This window comes from Scaptodrosophila lebanonensis, unplaced genomic scaffold (assembly GCF_003285725.1).
Source record: "Scaptodrosophila lebanonensis strain 11010-0011.00,11010-0021.00 unplaced genomic scaffold, SlebRS2 tig00000168-arrow-arrow-pilon, whole genome shotgun sequence".
Taxonomy (NCBI): Eukaryota; Metazoa; Arthropoda; class Insecta; order Diptera; family Drosophilidae; genus Scaptodrosophila; species Scaptodrosophila lebanonensis.
In genome coordinates this window covers 818,676-840,417 of record NW_022060601.1, presented here as the reverse complement: position 1 = coordinate 840,417, position 21,742 = coordinate 818,676, and the positions used below count along the sequence as shown (strand labels likewise).

At 40.2% G+C, this 21,742-nt stretch overlaps 1 protein-coding gene across 2 annotated transcripts; it reads left to right on the top strand.

Moving 5' to 3' along the window:
- Positions 1 to 575: 575 nt before the first annotated feature.
- On the top strand, positions 576 to 14,999 carry LOC115629894. Of its 2 annotated transcripts, XM_030526492.1 has the most exons (9): positions 576 to 650; positions 1,724 to 1,925; positions 1,991 to 2,060; positions 4,551 to 4,595; positions 4,662 to 10,662; positions 10,736 to 11,998; positions 12,074 to 12,714; positions 13,380 to 14,360; positions 14,487 to 14,999. In XM_030526492.1, the coding sequence occupies exons 2-9, from the start codon at positions 1,741 to 1,743 to the stop codon at positions 14,700 to 14,702; spliced, it is 9,402 nt and encodes a 3,133-aa protein (XP_030382352.1). In that variant the 5' UTR covers positions 576 to 650; positions 1,724 to 1,740; the 3' UTR covers positions 14,703 to 14,999. The 2 variants fall into 2 exon arrangements, with proteins under 2 accessions (XP_030382352.1, XP_030382350.1); XM_030526490.1 differs by having other exon boundaries at positions 13,380 to 14,999.
- Positions 15,000 to 21,742: the final 6,743 nt, after the last annotated feature.

The following is a 21,742-nucleotide window of genomic DNA, read 5'->3' as shown; positions in this document are numbered from 1 at the left end:
ATGAAAACTATTATGCTTAAATACCTAGCACGCTTACACACAAATTGGTTTTGTTGCTGTCCGGTGAAGCTATCGAAGCCTATTTGTTCAGCTTACAGCAATAGCGTAGATTGACCAAATAATAAAAAAGTTGATTTTTCGAAGCATTATTGTAAAAAGGAATGTAGCCTTTAAGACGCTTTTTTGTAAGCATTTGTAGGCATATTTAACTGTCCTTCCCGCCAAAAACAGCTGTTTTTGCTTCAAAAAATTTGGCAACACTGGACAGCAGCAACAATTTGCGACGAATTCGCTTTGTAATTTTCTTGCTATGCATTTAGTACAAAATCAGCTGTTGGTCGCAGAGCTGCCATCCATTCTTACCAATACGAGCTGCAAGGTTTCATATTAAAATACCGTAAATAGAATTTTTGTTTGATTAATTTTGTTTTATTTCTATTGTTCTATTGTGTTGTTGTCTATCGTGTATCTATAAAACTCTTTTAGCTATTTGAATCAACGAATAGCCCCGCTAAATCAAAAGTAACGTTTTTTGCCACATTGGCATCCCTTCATAATTCAGCTTGGATGAGTGTTGTCTACTTTAATGCTTGTTCGCACTTAGGGACGACGGCGTGTTTGTTAATACATGGAGTTATTTCGATGTGTTTGTAAGTTTGCTGGATGTTTAGAAACTGATCTATGCATTACTTAAATGTAACCAAATGTGTGTTTGTTGGATGTGTTGTTATTTGTGGAATAGATCCTGTTTGGAAGGCACGTATTATGTCCCTAAATTTTTAATTTCGTCTTGTAGTGCCAGCTCGGGAGTTTATAGGTGTATACAGAATTTTAAATCGTCATTTGGATTTCATATGTATGTATATTATGTATGTATAGTATTGCGTCCGCAGAAGAGCCTGGGCATTGCCTTCATTTTACTGTCCGGAACTAATCGGCAATAATTACGGATAATAAACACATACATACACACGTGCATATGCATTTGCTCATGTGTATTTCAGATTATGTTGTGCATGCATGCATCCATTCTTATATGTACATATGTATGTACATACATACATATGTGATGTGATTAAAACGCATTGTATTTTTAATTCTAAAACGGGGACTAGCTATAATTCATAGAATATCACCGCACAATTATAATACAAATATATGCATACATATGTATGTAGGCGGTCTGTACTAAATTCTAGCTTGTTAAAATTTTGATAATATATATATTGTAAATAAACAACAATTTAAACAAAAAAAACCGATTTCAAACTATTAACAGGCACTAAAAAGTAAAATATAATTGCGTATTCTTCTACAACTTAATATTCAATATATAATGTATATAAAATTATTGTTCTTTTTGGAGTCGGTGTCAGCTAAGGAAACACTACAATATATCAATCAATCTACCAGTAATAATATGAGAATACTTTAAGAAATACTTTTTTTACAAATTAACTTTTATACGAACGACAATATACTGTGACTTTGGGTATTAATGACTTTTATTGATTTGCAAGTTAAACAATTTTTGTTTTATTTCAATTTTTATAACAGATAGCAAGTTTTGCGCTTTGTTAAACAGAAGTGGCCACAATTTAAAATTATATGTATGGTATTTTATTTAGTGGGAATATCATTTTATACAATATTTTCTTAAATAAAAAAAGTGAACATACATTAACTTCGGTATTGCTTACCATTTTTCTAACGCAATAACTAGAATATTACAAAGAGACTATGGCGGATAAAGAAAAAAATGGTTATGACGACGATGAGCCGGAGGTCGTCGGCGATGCTGCGTCACAAAAATTAGAAGAACTGAAAGCTAGTTTGCCGTTTATTAACAAAGTGATGGAAATGTGGAGGATAAAACCAAATGCATATCATAAATTAAGTATGCTGAAAGAGGTGCTCGGACGCAAGTAAGTAAAATTAATAAAATATAGTCTTAAACTGATTTTATATGAATTTTATGTATATCTCTTAGTCGTGTTTCCATGCAAACACTGGGAAAAATCGAAGGTGTAATATCAAGACTGAAAGTGCAATTCGGCCCTGTAAGTACATAAAAAAGCAGGGCTGCAAACCATTCATAAACCGAACCGGAGAGCTCGATCATTCAAATGGTTAGATTTTGATGCTAACAAAACAAATGTAGTTCTTTTCTACAAGTAAATAATAACAAAAAAAATTTTTTTGCATGGTATGAAGAATATGAATAAATTAAATTGAGTTAGCAATGTAGCAGAAAAGCTACCCTACCTTTTTAGTGCACAAAATAATTTATATTTTTCATAAAATAGCAATGACAATAAGCTATAATATATATATACAGTTGTGTTCAATGAAATAGTAGTGCCGTACCTCATCACTTTCAAAACCTTTTTTTGAGACCCTTACAGTCTACCAAAATAAACAGTAGATCTTTTTTTTTTTTTTGAAAGCCTGGAATGCAAACTGCTGATATACAGACCAATTTGGATAGATTTGGCCTTCTTAAGTTCGCTTTATTATTGATTATATTGATAAACAAACATCTTGGGAAAATGCGTTAATTTTATTTTCAGTGACTGGAAGAAAACATCGAGAAGAGAAATCTGATAGCTTACAAAATTATAGTTTCATCCAATGCCATTGTGGTACTCAATGCTATCAACTATGAAAAGAAGGCAGAGAATCGAGTCGTGAGCTTAAAGCGGCTGTTTTAGGGGAGAGACATATTGTGCGGTACAGCAAGATCAATCCGTTAACATCATCTAAAATGATAAACAAGAAAGGAATGCTAAAGCCGATCGAGCTCAAATCTTAAATACTCTGTACCTCCCACCAAAAAGGAAAAAGGGGGACAAAAATGTAATTTGAAAGTTAAATTAATTAAATTATTTAATTAAGTCATATACAAATTATTCAATACATACATACATACAAAAGTGGAGAAATGTTCATGTGCAGCTTCAACAGCATACATTTACATCAGAATCGTGTCTCTGCGTTTATATGCGTGTATGTATGCAGCACAAAGTTGAACCAAAGCAGCAAGAACAAGAGCTACGGGCAGAGCATTTTATTTATGGCTATAATTTTCTTCAGATTTTGCCTATCATAATGAAAATTGAGCATTATGGTAAGGGTTTGTTTTTCAAATACTGCTGTCGCACCTATTTATATGATGAACGGTATTATGGACAAAAGAGTGGATGTTGAAATATGCAAGAATACACAGTGCCAATTGGAAAATGCCTTCAATGAGGACATTTCAACAGGATAATTATCTGATAATTATCGCCAAATCCTGGTTTGCGTCTGAGAAGATCGACGTAATGCCATGACCAGGGAAGTCTCCGGATCTAAATCAAATCGAAAATTTCTGCGGAGATGTTAAATGAATAGTAAAACAATGTGCCCCAAATCTCTATGAAACGTTGACAGGACTTCATTAATTCCATGCCCCGTCGGTGCCAGGCTGTATTGAATAACAAAGAATTCACAAATCAATATTAATCCCAAATAAACATGTAGAACATGAATAATGAAGATTAGTTTAAGTTTTGTTGGTTTTAAAGAAATATAAAATAAGCACTACTATTTCTTTGAACAGTACTTTTCAAGGGTATTTGTGTAAAATCATTAAAAACAAAAAGAAGGCGTTTAAATGTAACGGGATTTCTCTGGTGTTATAATGCTTACATTCTAGCCTCTCTAAAAAGATATCGCTTGTTCAATTTGGATGATTGCAAGGCGAACCCGACTTTATTGGTTCAAAAATGAATAGCAGAATGAGACGAATAGAATATACCCATTTCTGTCTGATTGTCCGTACCATATATAGATTGATCAATTTATTTAGCTACCACAGGAACGATGTAAATTAACTAAGAAGTAGACACATTTTTGATTGTTATCATTTCGCAAATCAAATTTGGTATTTATTAAATAATAATTTGTATACCCTGTACGTGAAATGTGCAAGGGTATACAGGGTGCGCCATCTTTTATGTCGGTATGTAGATACTGAATAGCTTTGTCATTAGTGAACCGATTGACTTGAGTAAACCAGCGTTGAAAACATGACTTCAAGAAATTGTACAGAACCAAATTAAATAAAAATATCTCGTACTTGAAAATCGGTTGTTTATTTTCAAGGATATTCAATGTTTGCATACCGACATAAAAGATGGCGCACCCTGTATTAGGTTTGTGTAAAATGAAAAATGTCACAGGCAGAAGGAAGCGTGACAGACCCCTCAAGGTATATACATATGTATGTGTAATCATGATCAGCCTGACAAGACGAGTCGATTCTGTCTCAGTATGAACACCTGAATCTCAGAAACTATAAAAACTACAGACACCAAATTGTGCACCCAGGTGCCTTATACCTGTGTATGTATACACAGTATAAGCGTATTTAAGAATTTGGTTCCTTAATCTCAGATTAATATTGATTAAACTTTAATTGTATCTGACATGAAACAATGGTGGATTGCAGCCCTTTCATAAAAACTAGAATGTTACAAACTCACTTTAACTAAAATCAAATCTTATAGGAAATTTCTGTGACGACAGAAAACGTGCGCCATGACTCTTCACGAGTAAGATATACATTACAACAACCACCTTTTGCATTTTTTTATTATTATTCATTTTCTTCATTGTAGCGTTCCCGTTCTTCTGACGTTATTGATATTTCTGATGGCGATAGTGACTGCTCAAGTTCGCCTTCAAAGTTAACATCCGAAAAGTCGCGCGTTGCATTCACAGCAGGGCAAAAAGGAAGCAACGTTAAGGAATCAAAAATCATAGACTTAGTTGTGAAGTCATCAGAACCCACGCAAAATGTAATTCAAAGCCCTCAGTCAAAGTTTAAGGAACAATCTTACCCAAGGCCAGACAGTGCCAATGGGCACCCTAATGTACCAAATATTCACACAGAATCCTCTAAACTCGTACCCTCACTAGAGGAGGCGCGAAAAAAACTTGCCGCGTTACGTAATAATAAAATAACGGCAGTGACCCAAATACTTCCGTCATTGGCATCCAATAGTAATGACCCTCGTGGGCGAAACTTAAACTACACGGGCTTAGCAGCAACAATATCTGGTCATCTGAGCACTGAGAACAACAATAATATGGATTCCATAAGCGCTTACGTCACAGGGCCATTTGCGACACATACACCTGTGTGCCAATCTAACGCATCACCTCCTGCGCCTGGACCCGTTCCTCCTCCGCCGTCAATAAAATCGCTAAATCTGTGTTTCACTAGGTGGCCTGCTCAAACCGAACACGAAAACAATGTTACCATTCCATGTATAGGTTTGGAAAAGGGCCCCAATGCTAGGCAAACTGTACCATACTGCGACAACAAAGCCCTCAACAACAATCCGCGTGTATGTGCGACATCCGCATCATCAGGTCCACCCCCACATCCAGTCAAATTTGCTCCCAACAGTGGTGTGAACTCAATGCACCACCTAAAAGGGTCGTCAGCTGTTTGTCAGCTCGACGCTTCTAATGCCGATGAACATCATAGTATAAACGGTACCCAGCGCACCATGGATAAAAGTGACCTTGAGTCGCGACAGTTTACTGGATCAGCTATGAATGCATGCGAATCACGAGACCCAAGGCGCAAACTTTTTAATTCTAAACATCAACAACAAAAACAACGCTGTGATCAATATCTAAGTGATTCTTTTAGTCTGTACGGGCCTGCAAAAAATAGCAACGCCAATACACCGGCTTTGATGAAAGCCAATCTACCCACGTGTTGGCGGAAAAATGGTAGCAGAAACAACAGCAGTTATGACCATATTAATTCGACAACTTGGTCGAATAGCAATAATAAGACTGGAAGCAACGTCCCTCATAAAGGCTCCTACAGAAGTTGTACCCGAGGTGGACGGAATACTGACGTTGCACACAGCTCACGTTATCAAATGCCACCTATAGTCAACGAACCGCGCACCTATCGAGAACACAAAGAGGCTAAGGCAAGAGCCGAAGCTACTGCCGCATTAGCCAAAGTTCCAGATAGGCGCCAACAGACTAAAATCCCTCTCAAAGAGGTGGAATCTGTGGAGCCAACTATAAGACAAGTTCCAGAAGTGCAGCTGGATACCTCGTACCGCACTGTAGTGCTTGATGCGCCACCGAAAAAGCTCGACTTTAAGATACCAAAAAGGAGCGATATTGCCAGATCCAAGTGTAATGATAAACATATAAGCATAGATTATAGTAAAAATGAGTCCAACAAATCAGATCAGTCGAAGGAGAAACAAAAGAAGGCGAAAACAGATACAGAAGAAAAACAATCGTTAAAAAAGCAAAGCGGTAAGGTGCCGATAACGGAAGCTAAGTCTGCAAAGAAAGCATCCAATTCCACGAAGGACAAAACTAACGAGTTACCGCTAAAAGATTGCCCACAACTGTCTCAAAAAGAATTCACAGGAGATAGAACCAAAGTGAACACAGAAACCGAACATAATAATGACAAGTTATCACTATCTGGTGATATATATGTAAGAGATGCGGAGCTAATAAATATTATTCAATATGTGGCGAAGAAAACAAAGCCCTTGCGCAATAGCCCGCAGAATTCCACTACTGATGAAATTACAAGCAAACAGCATGAGTTTGCACAGCCGAGTCCTAAAGGACATCATCAACTCGTATGCACGACACCGGAGAAATTTCAAGATAGGTTAACTGAAGTAATACATAAGTCTCCCAAGGAGAAGACGGGGAATAATAGTAAGGGACCGGATGATGTATGTAGAGCCGAGAGCAACACTGGAACTGTAGAACTGCAGCAGAAGATATGTAAACTAAAAATTGTGTTAGGAGGCAATGCTCGGACTGTTGTTTTGCCTCATGCATCACCTTTTACTGACTCTCAGTCGGATAATAATAAAATGCAACTTTTGAAGAACTCCAACATCTCCGCGTTGTTGGAGCCAAAGTTGCAGCGCATAAAAAAACGGCGCTCAACCTTGGCGCCAACTTCTAGCGAGCCATTGATTGACAAGCAAAAACTCTTTGCCACCAACAGTCTCGTGTATGAGGATTTGCAACAAGAGAAGCAAAAACACAGTCGCATAAATAGAAGTCTTGTTAACATGTTCGAAAAAACAGACGATAATTGCAGCGTGTCCACTCAAAACATTATAATAGGTAAGCGGCGCACGCGCGTTACTGAAAACACACTCAATGAAGTCGAATTAGGCCGAAGCGTTTTTAAACATATTAAACCAAATGCAGCTAAAGCGGGTCCCAAGCCTAAAGATTTAACAGTGTCTGAAACGGCTGTGAAACGTAAACGTGGTCGGCCTGCGAAACAAGTGTTGATTTCAACTGTGACCGCAAATGAAGTTGAGATTGATGAATTACCTGCTGCGAAGCGTGCTCGAGCGCCTAAGAATGATAAAGAACTTTCCTCATCGGAGCCTGTGCCGACTATTCCACCCGCGAAATCCACACCTTCAAAAGTGCGACGCCGGCCCAAGCGCAATGAACTTGATAAACTTAATGAAGATATTGCTTCCATGTATTACGCAGAAGATGTTATACGTGCAACAGGTCGGCGAGCCTGTACTCAGGTGCAGTATACACTATCAAGCATAGATGTCAGCTCAGAGACCAGCAATACTTACGAAGCCGCGCCATTAGCGCGTAACATGGCACGTCGCGGACGGCCAATGGGAAGCTTGGCCGCAGCAGGCCCCAATCGAGCCACCTTAAATGCGATGCGGTTCCCATTGACTAGAAAATGTAGGGTACGTGTGAAGCGGTGCCCGCTGTTGCAATTTATGGAAAACAAAATCAAACCAAACATTAAAAATGATCAAGTCGCATGGCATGCCAAGTCGGAAGCACTCAAAACTTGCGTTGTCTGCGTCAAAAATGTCAAGGCTGCTTCTACACACTATGTACAGTACCATGGTGAGCATTACGGCGCCCGCCTTCCACCAGGTGTACTACAGGAACTGCTCGAATCCCGACGCAACAGGCCTCTATACATTATTGGCTTCCGCTACTACCACACCTGCCCATTCTGTGACAAAACGCTCTGCATATCTAACAGTTCCTGGGTGGAGCACTTCGCGCGTCACACCGGCGAAGCAAATTACCAGTGTTCAAGGTGCAGTTTTCCTCAGCATCGAGCTTCTTTAATTGAGAAACACGTGTCTGGTTGCGGCTCTGGTGCCAAAATGGTGGTCAATAATTATTATAATGTTGAAATACCTGTGCGCGCCTTCGCCTGCCATTTGTGCGAGTTTATTCAACTAAACCAAGAAAACGTTAGCCGACATTACTTACACCATCACGATTTGGAGGTGGTGGACATAGCCGACAACATTATCAACATAACACTTTACCGGACAGAAGGTGTGCCTTATATGGCGTCAGAGAGTGAGGCGGCATTCATGGACAAAAAGGGAAAGGCGGAAGAAAAACAGAAGAAGAATTCCGATAAAATTAAATTAGAAAAAATGTATGTACAAGTAAATGAGCAGAGCAGCGAAGAAGCAGACGAATTTCCGGTGGTATCTGAACCAGTTGAGGAGATGGACTGCACAGTCGTAGACGAGCCTGCGTCGCAGCTCGAAGAGGAACAGCACGATATTTGTAATGAAGTAAAGCTGGAGCTGACGGTACCTTTGTTGGAACTGGATCTCGCGCTTGAAACTGAATCTGAACATTTAGCCGATGGCAAAATTAACAAACACCTAAACAAGTGGCCATCTCCTTTGGATTCTCTCGCATTGAATACTCTTAGCAGGGCTATCCAGGACGACAACCTATCGGGTATAGGTAGCGATGAATCTGAATCTGAGCCCTTCGAAGACACTTGTTTAACCGCTGATATTATGCAGACAGTTGGAGTCGTTCCTCCAGATGAATTGGTCAATGTGGAGGCGGTCGGTACTGCGATGGTCAGTAAAGAAGCGATCGGCACTGAGACAGTTGGTAAAACAACGGTTGGTAAAAAAGCGGTCGGTAAAGAAGCGGTCGGTAAAGAAGCGGTTGGTAAAGAAGCGGTTGGTAAAGAAGCGGTCGGTAAAGAAGCGGTTGGTAAAGAAGCGGTCGGTAAAGAGATGATTGGTAAAGAGACAGACGTTGTAATTACACCTAGGAAGTCACTGTTCCAAAAGTTTAACCGGCTAATTTCCAAACTTAAAACTAAGTCCACCGGTTATAAGCAGCGCAGATCGAAGGATACTGTAAGCATGTGCAGCGACAGCGATACACCTTTTGAGAGCGATGCCTCTGTGTTGGATCCAATTCCACAGTCACAACCAAAACCGAAAGCTACTGTACCGGGGACGTTAACGCCGTCTACCAACATTGAGAACGTGGCTTATCGATTGCTTGTCCCAAAAACACAACAGTACTCCTACTACTGCATATTTCCCGGCTGCGACTTTCTCTTCTCTGATGAGCTTGAGGGTCTGCAGGTTCATTTTTCACATGATCACCCAAAAGTGCGCTGGAGTGGTCACTGCGCTGCTTGTGGGAAGCAAGTGGAGCCTGCTCAAAACTATGAGCTTTCATTAGAGCTGCAGCACATGGTTCAAGTACATGTCTATGGGTCTGTAGCAGCAATCCCAGCTACAGAGACAGAGCAGGTTCCGCTGCCTAAGCTACGTGTGCGTAGATTCACTGGCGATCGCTTGCTGGAGAGCGAAGAGCCACAGAACTTTAAGATAGGGCTGGAAGAGCCCGAGTGCAACAATAAGAACGGCAACACAATACTACGTGATCTACTAAAGGCCGATGCTCGACTGCCCAAACAACAGCCGGATCTTAATGCTGCGGGACTAGGCGAATTTCTGTGCCCCAAATCTGCGCCGATGGCGCAGTCGATATTGGAATCGACATTGAACTCCACCTCGGTTGAATTGCAACTAAATAACTCTGAACCCATTGTGGTCAATCATACTACAGAGCTGGGTCTAGCTATAGACAAAGTGTATAGTCTAGATCCTAGAATGGCCAACGCACTAGGTTTTGAAGATCCCTCAGAGCCGCTTATTACCAGCGAGACAGTGCCACTACCATCGGCTACAAATGGAGAATATGTGCTCACCCAGACGCTCTCACAGCAGTACGGCACACACAACCAGACGGAGCCCCACTCAGCCCATATAAATATTTCTATTGCATCCACCCAGCCAGAGGCGAATAAAAGTATGTCAATTGTAAGCAACCACACACCCTGTCTAATAAAGCAACCAACAGCTTCAGTTGCTGATCAGTTTCGTTGCATGGCCCCCAATTGTGGGTTCTGTGCGTGCACGTCTTTTTACATACGGCAACACATGGAGTTTCATCGAATTAGCAATTTTGGTAGTAACACAGACTATTTACGATGCGCCTACTGTGCATATATGGCGACCGACGTGGACTCATATATAGAACATGGCAACCGGGAGCACGGTTTGGATTCGGAATCACGAGTGGATGAGAATGTAGACGCACTTAACAAGAAAATACGCGAAAAATTAAGCTCTCGCCACAGATCAATTGAACAGAGAGTCTTGTCAGAAGTGTCCTGTGAAGCAATGTCGGCGGCAACGTCAACTAAGACACCTACAAGTTGCAACGTTCCCCTATCTATAGTAATTCGCGAGATTCTTGCAACAACGGGGCTAAAGGGTAAGTTAAAAAAAACAATACCTGCTTAATTTATAAGAATACTGACATATACGTTATATACGTTTTCCATTAGAAAGCAAATTGTTTGCCTGTCCACAAAAAAACTGCAACACTACTCTCAGCAAGGAAACTTTTGTCAACCACGTTATGTTCCATCTTAGCAGCAGCGGTGCCGGCCTAAGTATGGAGGGAATCCACTGCAAGCACTGCAAGCATCGTGTGTCCTCCGATCGAGCATCTCAAATGGTCAATCATCTCCATCAAGCACATCTTCAGCACAGATATTTCTGCGGAATCTGCATAGCGACAGCCTCCAATGGCAGGTTAATGCAATACCACATACGCACCGTGCACTCACAAAACTTCCAGTTGGTTAATCGTCAGATTCAGTTTGTGCAGCTTCCCGGAATAGCTAACAACTCCTCTAAATCAGACGAAAAATACTGGGTGTGTGCTTTAGAGCATCCATTTGGCAAAAAACAGATTGACAATTTTACCAACATGCTAATCAACGAGTGGCAGCAGCGAAAACAAGGAAGCAAACTCATATACTGGCCCTCAGAGTTGCGCGTGCTGCCGCGTCAAAAAGTTTTCAGCCGGGAGGTGCAATGCGGGGAGTGCAAGTATAAAACAAACTCACGTAGCGTCTTTCAGAACCACCTGCAATCGCATTTGGATCGCGCCATGCAAATGGCCTACGAAAGTGAGTGCGACGATCGCTGCGAAGAGGTAGATGGAGTACACCTAGAGCTAAGCGGGGGGGAAGACGGCACAGGTAAAACACTCGTGGTCGAAAATATTTCTTTTGAAAATGGCATCGACGCTCAGGCGATGCAATCTGAGATTCCGAAACATACAAAAGAGAGTGAATTGCCTACGAACTCCTTCTCTGGTGATCCTTCCCTGTCAAAATTAGTTTTAACACAAACTTCCCAAGTTTTGCCCGGTCGTCAAACCGCCGTGAATCCCAGATATAAGTACGTACCGAAGGAGAAGCGCTACATTTGCGGTGTGCGTAACTGTCAGAAGCTGCTTTCTACTGAGTATGGACTACGTCAGCACCTGACCATGCACCACCGTTACTCAGAATTATATTTTTGCTGCCACTGCAACGAAAATCGACGATGTGTCCTAAATGTAGACAACATTCTGCAGCACCTGCAACTACACAAGCAGCATCTCTACCAATGCGGAGCATGCACACGTTTCCACTCCAAGTGCGCACAAATTAAAACTCATATCAACGAAAAGCATGGTGGTGAGGACGTGGACATTATCGTGCACAAGCGTACGCATGCTTTAAGCTCTTTAGGCGAAGTGCGCTGGCTTAAGCCGTGTAAGTAAACAAATAATAAAATAAATCAAATATTATTCTTATTTACTTGACTCACTCACAATCCACACAACGCAGTCAAAACCGTGCACTCAAAGTTTAAGTGGGCATGCAATCTTTGCAACTGCTTGTGCCCTTCTCAAAATCAAATAGCGGAGCATGCGCGCAGCGCTCACAACCAGTACCGGCAGTATATATGCCCGCACTGTGGTTTTAACAGCTGTATCGGCGTCGATGTCATCAAGCATCTGCGAGCTACTCACCCCAATGAGCGTGTTGAACCTATTCAGAACTATAGATTCATTAAGGAGAAGCTAACGGTGGGATTTTACTGCAACTTTTGCGATGCCACGGCCAAGACTTACCAGCGCATGACAGCCCATTGTGAGAAGTCGCACAATTGTAAGTATCAGTACAAGTGCGCACATTGTCCATACGGCAACCCTTTGGAGCGTTCGGTAATAGGGCACACATTAAAAGAGCATAGTCTGGAGCAAGGTGTGGCAGTGCAGCAGTTCCAACGCGTGCAAAACGATTTACCTGATTCTGAGTTATGGAAGGAGGCTCGCCCCATTAAGCACGTAAATATTTTATTGGAAAAAATTCAACAGGAGACGGAAACCCACTGTGATGAAGAGGCCGATGCCATGGAGATTATATCTTCTGCAGAAGAAGAAGAAGCGAATTTTGAAGACATTACACCAACCAACGACAAACTTGTGAGTAACTCTGTAGTTTCGTAGTAGCCTGTACCCGTAGGGTAAAAAGGGTATATTATGTGCAAAGTATGTAACAGACAGAAGAAGGTATCTCCGACCCTATAAAGTATAAACATATATTCTTAATAAGCATGATGGGACAAATCGATCTTATTATACATATACTACTTTTATTCTGGATGAACGCAAGGATCTCAAAAAAAGCTTGAATAACCAAATTTGGTATCCAAATTCTCATAGGCTCGAGAAAAGACTAGTTTTTTTCCCCATTTTCCGCCCTATAGAATTCTGTCAATATTGCCCAAACTTGTCAAAAGCAATATCTATACAATTATCTACTTATGTTTCAAATTTCATCCAAATCGGTCAATTCAAGGAAAGTTATCAGCGAAACAATTTCACTCTAGTACTGCGTGAACTGAAAAATGTAACAGGCAGACCCACAAAGTATATATATTCTTTATCAGCGTGACAAGACGAGTCGATGCTGATGCTTTGACTCAACTGTTTTAGTGCACCCGATTAAAAGTTTCGTACCCACCGCTGTATTAGTTCAATATAACATCTCTTGCCTACACCGCATAATTGGATATCCTGTTCCATGTAATAAATAGAAAATAATCTCAGCTGTAGTTATATAGTATATTTTCTATTTATTATCAAAGGTCCTCAGTATGGAGTTTGCTTGCTCATATTGCAACGAGACGAACAGGAGCATTACCGAGCTGCGTCAGCAGCACTGGGTGCAACGGCACCCAGATCAGCCATTTTATTTCAGCGTGCAGCCGCAGCTAAAATGCGCACAGTGCCACGACTTTGTGGGCAACGCAAAGGCGATGCTCGACCATCTGCTAAGGATGCACCAGATACGCAACCTAATGGCCTGTGACACGCGTCGCAACAATGAATGCGCCTTTTGCGAATACAAATACCAAAGCTGCTACGATCTAATGCACCATATTTTAAAAACTGGCCACCTGTCCAATGACCTGAAGTATATGAGCGACTATGAATTGAATTCTATACTTAACATTGGGAACGAGGGAGCCCAAAATGAATACTTCCAGTGCAACATATGTTATATCATTATGCCCACACAGGTGGCAATGGCCCGGCATGGATCCGTAGAACATATAGAGGACAAATTTTGCTTTAGGCCGATAACGCAGGATATCATATACCACTGCTCGTTTTGCATGTTCGCCTCAACAGAAGAGCAGACGACATTAAAGCACATGTTAGAGCACTACAGAAAATTCCGCACCTGCCACTTCTGCAATAGTAAACAGGATGGCGGCTTCGAGGAATACATACAGCATTGCTATAGCTTACATAACACGGACGTGCACAAGTTTCCTGACGTACATACGTTTAGTGATCTGAAAAAGTTTTTGATGCAGGTGCTGTACCAGTTTCGAACTGGCCTGGTCATCAGCAAGAGCAGCCTGCGTCAAACGCGCTACAATAGCGAGTACGTTATGCGGCAGCTGTACGATGATTTGATACGAAAATCGCAGCAACCGCCTCTACCACGTCTAAAGATCACCAAGACCCGAAATCCAACTACAAGTGGTGTAACAGTGTTGACAGAAACAGCAGCAACAAGGCAAGCCACAACAGCGCCAGCAGTGAAGACCTGTTATGAGGTACACAGTAACATTAACGACGGAACAACTGGCCTTGTAAAGATCACAATGCGTCGTAAAACTCTCAATCCCAATGAATTACAAGCAGTGCACAACGTTGTTTTACCTTTTGGCACTTCTTTACAGTCCACTCCCTCATCAATCTCAAACCAGCTCAGCAAACCAGAAACTTGTAATCGACAAGCCTCCCCTACTGGGTCGATACAGACATATCCAGACGCTCCAGCACGCATTACAAAGCGCCGGAATACCTACAACATAAATGCAGCCAATCTTTCCATGGCATGTGGCTCAAAACGCATTTGTACGCTTGACCAGTTCAATGCATCATGTAAGAAATAAATCAGTCAAATTACTATCGATTGGCCCAACAAAATATATTAATATATTGTTAATATTAATATTAATATATGTTTTTGTGTAGCTAATAAAAAAAATAATAATTCATTAACGTCTTTCTTAAATATTTTTTAAGTTGTACCTATTTATGCAGAAACTATAATTTAAGTCTAATGTTAAAAAGTCTTAGGGCCAAATATAATGTATTTGCTCATGCTCTTGCCAGAGCTAGCTGTGGCATTTCGTTAAATGTAAATTATGTACTATATATAAATAAATGAAGCGAATTTTCAAGTGAAATTAATAAATTATTCTTTAAAGTGCCCCATGTTTCCATGCTACATAGCTAGTTTAATTTATTTTTGCATGGTATCTATACATAGATATTAGAACAAAGTTCTTTGACGGATGCCATCTAAAGAGAAATTTATTAAAACAGTGAACTGTTTATTCTCTGGACAATTAATCGATGTAAATGTTTAGTGCGCACCTTGCGACTGAGCCTCAAAGTGATATCCTAGCGCTTAATGAATGACATCTCTTCAATCGGGTCGCATTCTCGTATGCCAATAATGTGAAGATTATTCTATCTTAAAACGACACTTTGAAACACATTTGTCCGCAACGGTGCAGTATTGTTAATCATTTGCACCTTTACTTTTCAACGGATCAAAATTTTGGGCCTTGCCAAACTTCTTTAAATAGTTTTTGGTTATTTATGTTCTCATTTTCTCTTTTCCACTTATTTCTCTTTTGCAAAGTTTGTAAATATTCTTACTTCCAATTTTGTCCAGGAAATGACCAGGTGTTTATACTCTGTACATGAAATGTACAAAAGTGTATTAGGTTTGCGGGAAGTGAAAAATGTAACAGGCAGAAGGAGGCGTGGCAGACCCCACAAAGTATATATATTCTTGATCAGCATGACAAGACGAGTCGATCTAGCCCTGTCCGTCCGTCCGACCGTATGAACACCTGGATCTCAGAGACTATGAGCTAGAGACTCAAAATTTTGCACAAAGATGCCTCATGTGTGTACGCTGTACGAGTTTGTTTTATTTTTTTGATTTTCCCCCCTGCGGGGGTTTTTCCGCAACGCCGTTCGTATAATCGCCTATATCTCGGAGACTATAAGACCTAGGGACACCAAATTTTAGACCCAGATGCCTTGTGTGAATACGCAGAAAATGTATATTTTGGAATTTCCCTCCCTCCCCCCTCTCCCATGCAAATTGCGATTTGTTCTAATGCCCGTAATTCTTGGAATTTCGAACTCAAGCTGCAAATACCCCCAGATAGTGATTACGTGACTGTATGCCAAGTTCCACTATGATAGACCAATTTAAGATATTTTACATCAAATTACAATAAAGATATATATAAAATTATGTTGTAATTTCAACTAAAAAATAAGAAAGCCTCTAAAATAAAACAAGAGAGAACGCTACAGTCGAGCAAACCCGACAGTAAAATACTCTCCACAAAAAAGGAAATTTAAAAAAAAGAAAAAATAAAAAAAAATTAATTATTAAAAAAAATGAATTAATTAATTTAATTAAATTAGAATACATGTTTATGTTCAGTTCTAACAGCATACATTTACATCACGTACCTATGCGTGTTTCTATGCGTGTATGTATGCAGCACAAAGTTGAACCAAAGCAGCAACAACAACAACAGCTGCGGGCAGCGCATGAGCAGCGATTTTATTTATGGCTATAACTTTCTTCAGAATTGACCTATCATGATGAAACTTGGTATATAGACACATAATCACTAACATGATCTAGCTACCTAATTTTAGTTCGAAATACAATAATGTTTGTTTTTTATAGCCTGTACCCAAAGGGCGAAAGGCTATACTAGTTTTGTGCGAATGTATGTAACACACAGAAGGAGGCGTGGCAGACCACACAAAGTATATATATTCTTGATCAGCATGACGAGAGAAATCGATCTAGACATGTCCGTCCGTCTGGATGAACGCGAGGATCTCAGAAACTATAAAAGCTAGAATAACCAAAGTTGGCATCCAGATTCTCCTAGGTCCGAGTAAGGACGAGTTTATTTTTTTTTTTAATTTTCCCCCCTTCCCCCGCTGCAAAATTTTATTCAATTCGGTAAATTCTAAGAAAAGTTATTAGCGAAACAAATTCTCGCCAGTACAACCCCCACAAACTGCAGCAACAAGTTCGCTCTTCTTCCTCTTTTTGCTGCTGCTATGGGCGCATATAACTCAGTGACGGAAGTTTACCTGGGTGCAGGGTATTAAACTGTCGGGCTTGCTCGACTGTAGCGTTCTCTCTTGTTGTAATTTTGAACTAAAATTAGGTAACTACATCCCGTTAGGGGTTATGTGTCTGTATGTCAAGTTTAAACATAATAGGTCAATTCTGAAGATAGTTATAGCCATAAATAAAATCGCTGTCCATGCTCTGCTTGTACAAGTAGTGCTGCCGGCAACGCTGCCTGCAGCTGTTGTGTTGTATATATATTCTTGATCAGAATGACAAGCCGAGTTGATAAAGCCATGTCCGTCTGTCTGTCTGTCCGTCCGTCTGTCCGTCTGTCTGTCTGTATGAACGCAAGGATCTCCGAAAGTATAAGAGCTAGAATAACCAAACTTGGTATATAGATTCTCCTGAGACCGAGAAAGGACGAGTTTGTTCATTTTTTCTGATCCACCCCCCCACTCCCCCCCTATTAACGATTTTCTATAACTGGTAGTCACATTAGATTAGTGATTATATATCCGTATACCAAGTTTCATTATGATAGAATGATCGGAAAGAAAGTTATAGCCATAAACCCGGCCCAAATCACACATACATACATATGTGCAAGTACACAAACACGCATAAGGCACGATTCTGATGTAAATGTATGTATGCATGCATGGAATATTTTATATTTAATTTAGTTAATTAATTTAATTAAATTAATTAATTAATTAAATTAATTAAGATTAAAGCCATAGCAGATCTCACCGTCACAGCAATTGAACATAAAACACTAAATTCAACAAAAGGTGTCATCTACTCTAACGAACTAAGATTCATAGAAGAGAGCGAAATACTCTCAGAAGTAAAGCCGCAAAAATCACCGAAGTACGCAAAATACTTAAACAGCAGGAAGACAAACTAGTAGAAACGGGGCTTATTATCATTACGTTCGCCACACACCAGCTGCCAGAATGGTTTCAATTGGGTACGAAAAAGTTCATGTAAGGCCCTTCGTCCCTCCCCCACTTCGATGCAAAAACTGCCTTCGTTTCGGTCACCCAAAAGCGGTCTGCAAAAGCACCGAAACTTGATATAATTGCTCCCAAGAAAAGCACACTACAGACAACGAACCATGCACCAATAGTAAAAGCTGCATAAACTGCAAATTCAACCCCGATACTCAAAACGATCACAGCCCACTCAGTAAACAATGCCCAGAATTCAAAAAACAACTGGAAATATCCACTATAAAAACCAACAATAACGTTGACTACAAAACAGCAAAAAACATTTACAACCAAAGGCATAACCCAGATCTACATACAACATTTGCAAACATACTACAACAAGAACCATCCAAAACAAATACACAAAATCAACCAATTAACAACGAACCCACCAAATACACTAAGCAGTCCAATCCCAGCTTAACAAATCCACAAAGTCAACAATTATATAGCAGCCAAATACGTAACACAGCACCTAATAACCAAACATCAACTTCGTCCAAAGCTCCACAATCCACCAACTGCACAAAACAGTCCTATCTGACCTCAATTCTACAACCAAACCCATTACCAACAGAACACGCTATTATCACAGCCGCCAGCACATCAAAACAACTAAACAGGAAAATTGTACAATATGATAACCTACAGGATGATCTAATGGACATTTCAACAGACAATGATTCATCACTATACGCATCAGAAATTACTTTAGATCTTAAGCTAAGTCTATATAAAGAAGATAAAACTAAAAACCATTCCACCCCCTTTAAAGCCAAAGAAAAAACAGAAATAAAAACAAAAGCCAAAACTACTCATATATAAAAAAAAAAAAAACTTAAATAATTATGACACTTAAATGTTTACAATGGAATATTAGAGGATACACTAACAACTATCTAGAACTACAAATACTAATTAATAACTTCCATCCAAATGTAATAGCACTGCAAGAAACATACCTACATACCTCCGCAAATATCCCAATCCCAAAAAACTACTCACTACATGCACTCAACACTTCACCACACTTCGGCGGAGTGGCAATCCTAACCCACAACTCTCTACACACTAAAGAAATTAGCCTGCAAAACGACTTCGACGCAATCTGTGTCGAAATCAAATCAAAGAGGAAAATCAAAATTATCTCGGCATATATACCTCCTAGACATAATTTCAACCTTCTTAATCTACAAAACGTTCTTAACTTCCAACATAACACCATAATTGTTGGAGACTTCAATATTTATTTATTTATTTTAACATTTGTAACTTAGAATTAATCCTAAATCACAAAATTTGATACATAAAAAAGTATATGTATAGCCAGAGCAACGAAGGCCTTCAGGCTGGTTTTTTTTTTATACTCTGTACATGAAATGTACAAGAGTATATTAGGTTTGCGGGAGCTGAAAAATGTAACAGGCAGAAGGAGGCGTGGCAGACCCCACAAAGTATATATATTCTTGATCAGCATGACGAGACGAGTCGATCTAGCCCTGTCTGTCTGTCTGTCCGTCTGTCCGTCCGTATGAACACCTGGATCTCAGAGACTATAAGAGATAGAGACACCAAATTTTGCACGAAGATGCGTTATGTGTGTATTCTATACGAGTTTGTTTTATTTTTTTGATTTTCCCCCCCACTTCCCCCCTATGGGGGTTTTCCCGATTTTCCATTCGTATAATCGCCTATATCTCGGAGACTATAAGACCTAGGAACACCAAATTTTAGTCCCAGATGCCTTATGTGAATACGCAGAAAATGTATATTTTGGAATTCCCCTCCCTCCCCCCTCTACCCCGCAAATCGTAACTCCCGTAATTCTTGGAATTTCGAACTAAAATTTTGGAAATACCCCCAGTTAGTTATTATGTGTCCGTATGCCTAATTTCATTATGATTGACCGATTTAACAAGAAGTTATAGCCATAAATATATTTGCTGATGCAGCGCTGCTGCAGCGCTGCTCAAGCGCTGCCCGCGGCTGTTGTTGATGTTGCTGTTTGGTTGACTGCGAAAATGCTTACACAGACACGAATAGATGCGCATAGGCATACATACACTCACACAGACGCAATTGCTATGTAAATGTGCAATTATACACCCTTTACGTGAGTTCGAATACCGAGAGAGGTAAAATCGATCAAATTTTTTTTTTATTTTCTTAATTTTTTTATTTTCTATAATTATTGTAAACATATGTACAGAGTATTTCAAAGTCGGGACACCCGACTTTAGCTTTTTTACTTGTTTTTATCTATCTATATATATAAAACAGTTTGTCCTGACTGACTGACTGATTGGTGATCAACGCACAGCCCAAACGGTAAAGGCTAGGAAGCTGAAATTTGGACTCAAGTATCCTTTCATAGTCTAGGTCCCCACTAAGAAGGGATTTTGGAAAACTCGAGCTGCAAAGGGGGGAAAACAGGCTCCAACGTTTGTATGAAAAATCTACAGTTTTCATCTGATTAACTTTAAACTTAGTTTGTATACTCTCAGAACAATTCCAAGAAAAACTGTATACTTGGTTTTTTGATATTTTTTTGGGGCCTAAAATATGGGAGTTTTCCTGTAAAAAAAATGTTGGGGCCCAAAAGCAAACCGCGTCAACAGCCCACAGCCCACACGGTAAAAGCTAGGATGCTGAAATTTGGGCTCAAGTATCCTATCATGGTGTAGATGAGCACTAAGAAGGGATTTTGGAAAATTCGAGCTCCAAAGGGGGGAAAAGTAGCTCCAAAGTTTGTTCGAAAAATCCGCATTTTTCAACCGATCGACTTAAAACTTAGTTTCTAAAATCAATTAAAGAATACAAACAAAACTGCATACTCGGGTTTTCGAAATTTGTGTTGGACCTTGAATTATTGGGGTTTTAATATTTATTCACTATTTCAAATGAAAAGTTTGTGTTATAAATTTAGTCCGATCGATTTAAAATTTGGATAATGTAATCTACGTAACTAAATCTACAACTTTGCATTCAAGGATTTTCAAAATATGCATTTTACAAAAGCAGGCAGAACAAACAATACAAAATATCAAACAGTTGGGGACACCTAAGTATACACCCACGCACACACACACATGCAAGCAGCTGTTCGTGTAGTTGCGTGCAAACGATTGAAATAGCCAAAGCAAAATGTGAGACACTAATGTGTGAATATGTATGTTTTTTTTTTTTTTTTAATTCGTTTATTGAAAGAAAAGAAAAGAAAAGGATATACAAGTAATATGATGTAGAGCAGAGGAGTAAAGAGAAGGTTGTGAAGAAGTGGTTGAGACAAGCCCGCGCCCAGGCGGTACGTCCGTGGAGCATTGCTTCGCCCGGGCGTCGACCTGACTACATCTCGCCTCGATGTCGTTCCCGCTCAAGTCTGCGCAACTCCCCCATGACTGTGGCTGCAAACTTGCAGCAGGCATTCCAGAATTGCTCGTCCGCTATCATGTTGCTGATGAAGTTCAATGGAGACACGGGTTCACCTAGCCAGTTGTTGAGGTGACGTCTTGCTCTCTCAAACCTGGGGCACACAAAGGTCACGTGGTGTGGGTCCTCTATTACCCCGCGCCTGCAGAAGGTGCATTCTTCTCCGTCGTCATGTCCGAAGCGGGACAGGTAACTACGGAAGCACCCATGGCCGCTCAAAATCTGCGTGAGGTGGAAAGTGACGAAACCGTGCTTCCGCCCGACCCAAGCCTGAATATCTGGAATCAGATGGTGCGTCCAGCGGCCCTTGGAGGAGACATTCCATCGCTCTTGCCATGCCCGTAGACTTTCCTGCCTCGCGTTAGAGCGTAAAGCCCTACGCAGT

What these genes read in the sequence shown, in the direction of transcription:
- LOC115629894 (XM_030526490.1), top strand. Translation starts at nt 1,741, where the DNA reads ATGGCGGATAAAGAAAAAAATGGTTATGACGACGATGAGCCGGAGGTC. An exon ending in TGAAAGTGCAATTCGGCCCT is followed by an intron (nt 2,061 to 4,550) that starts GTAAGTACATAA and finishes CAAATCTTATAG; the next exon opens with GAAATTTCTGTGACGACAGA. An exon ending in TGCGCCATGACTCTTCACGA is followed by an intron (nt 4,596 to 4,661) that starts GTAAGATATACA and finishes TCTTCATTGTAG; the next exon opens with CGTTCCCGTTCTTCTGACGT.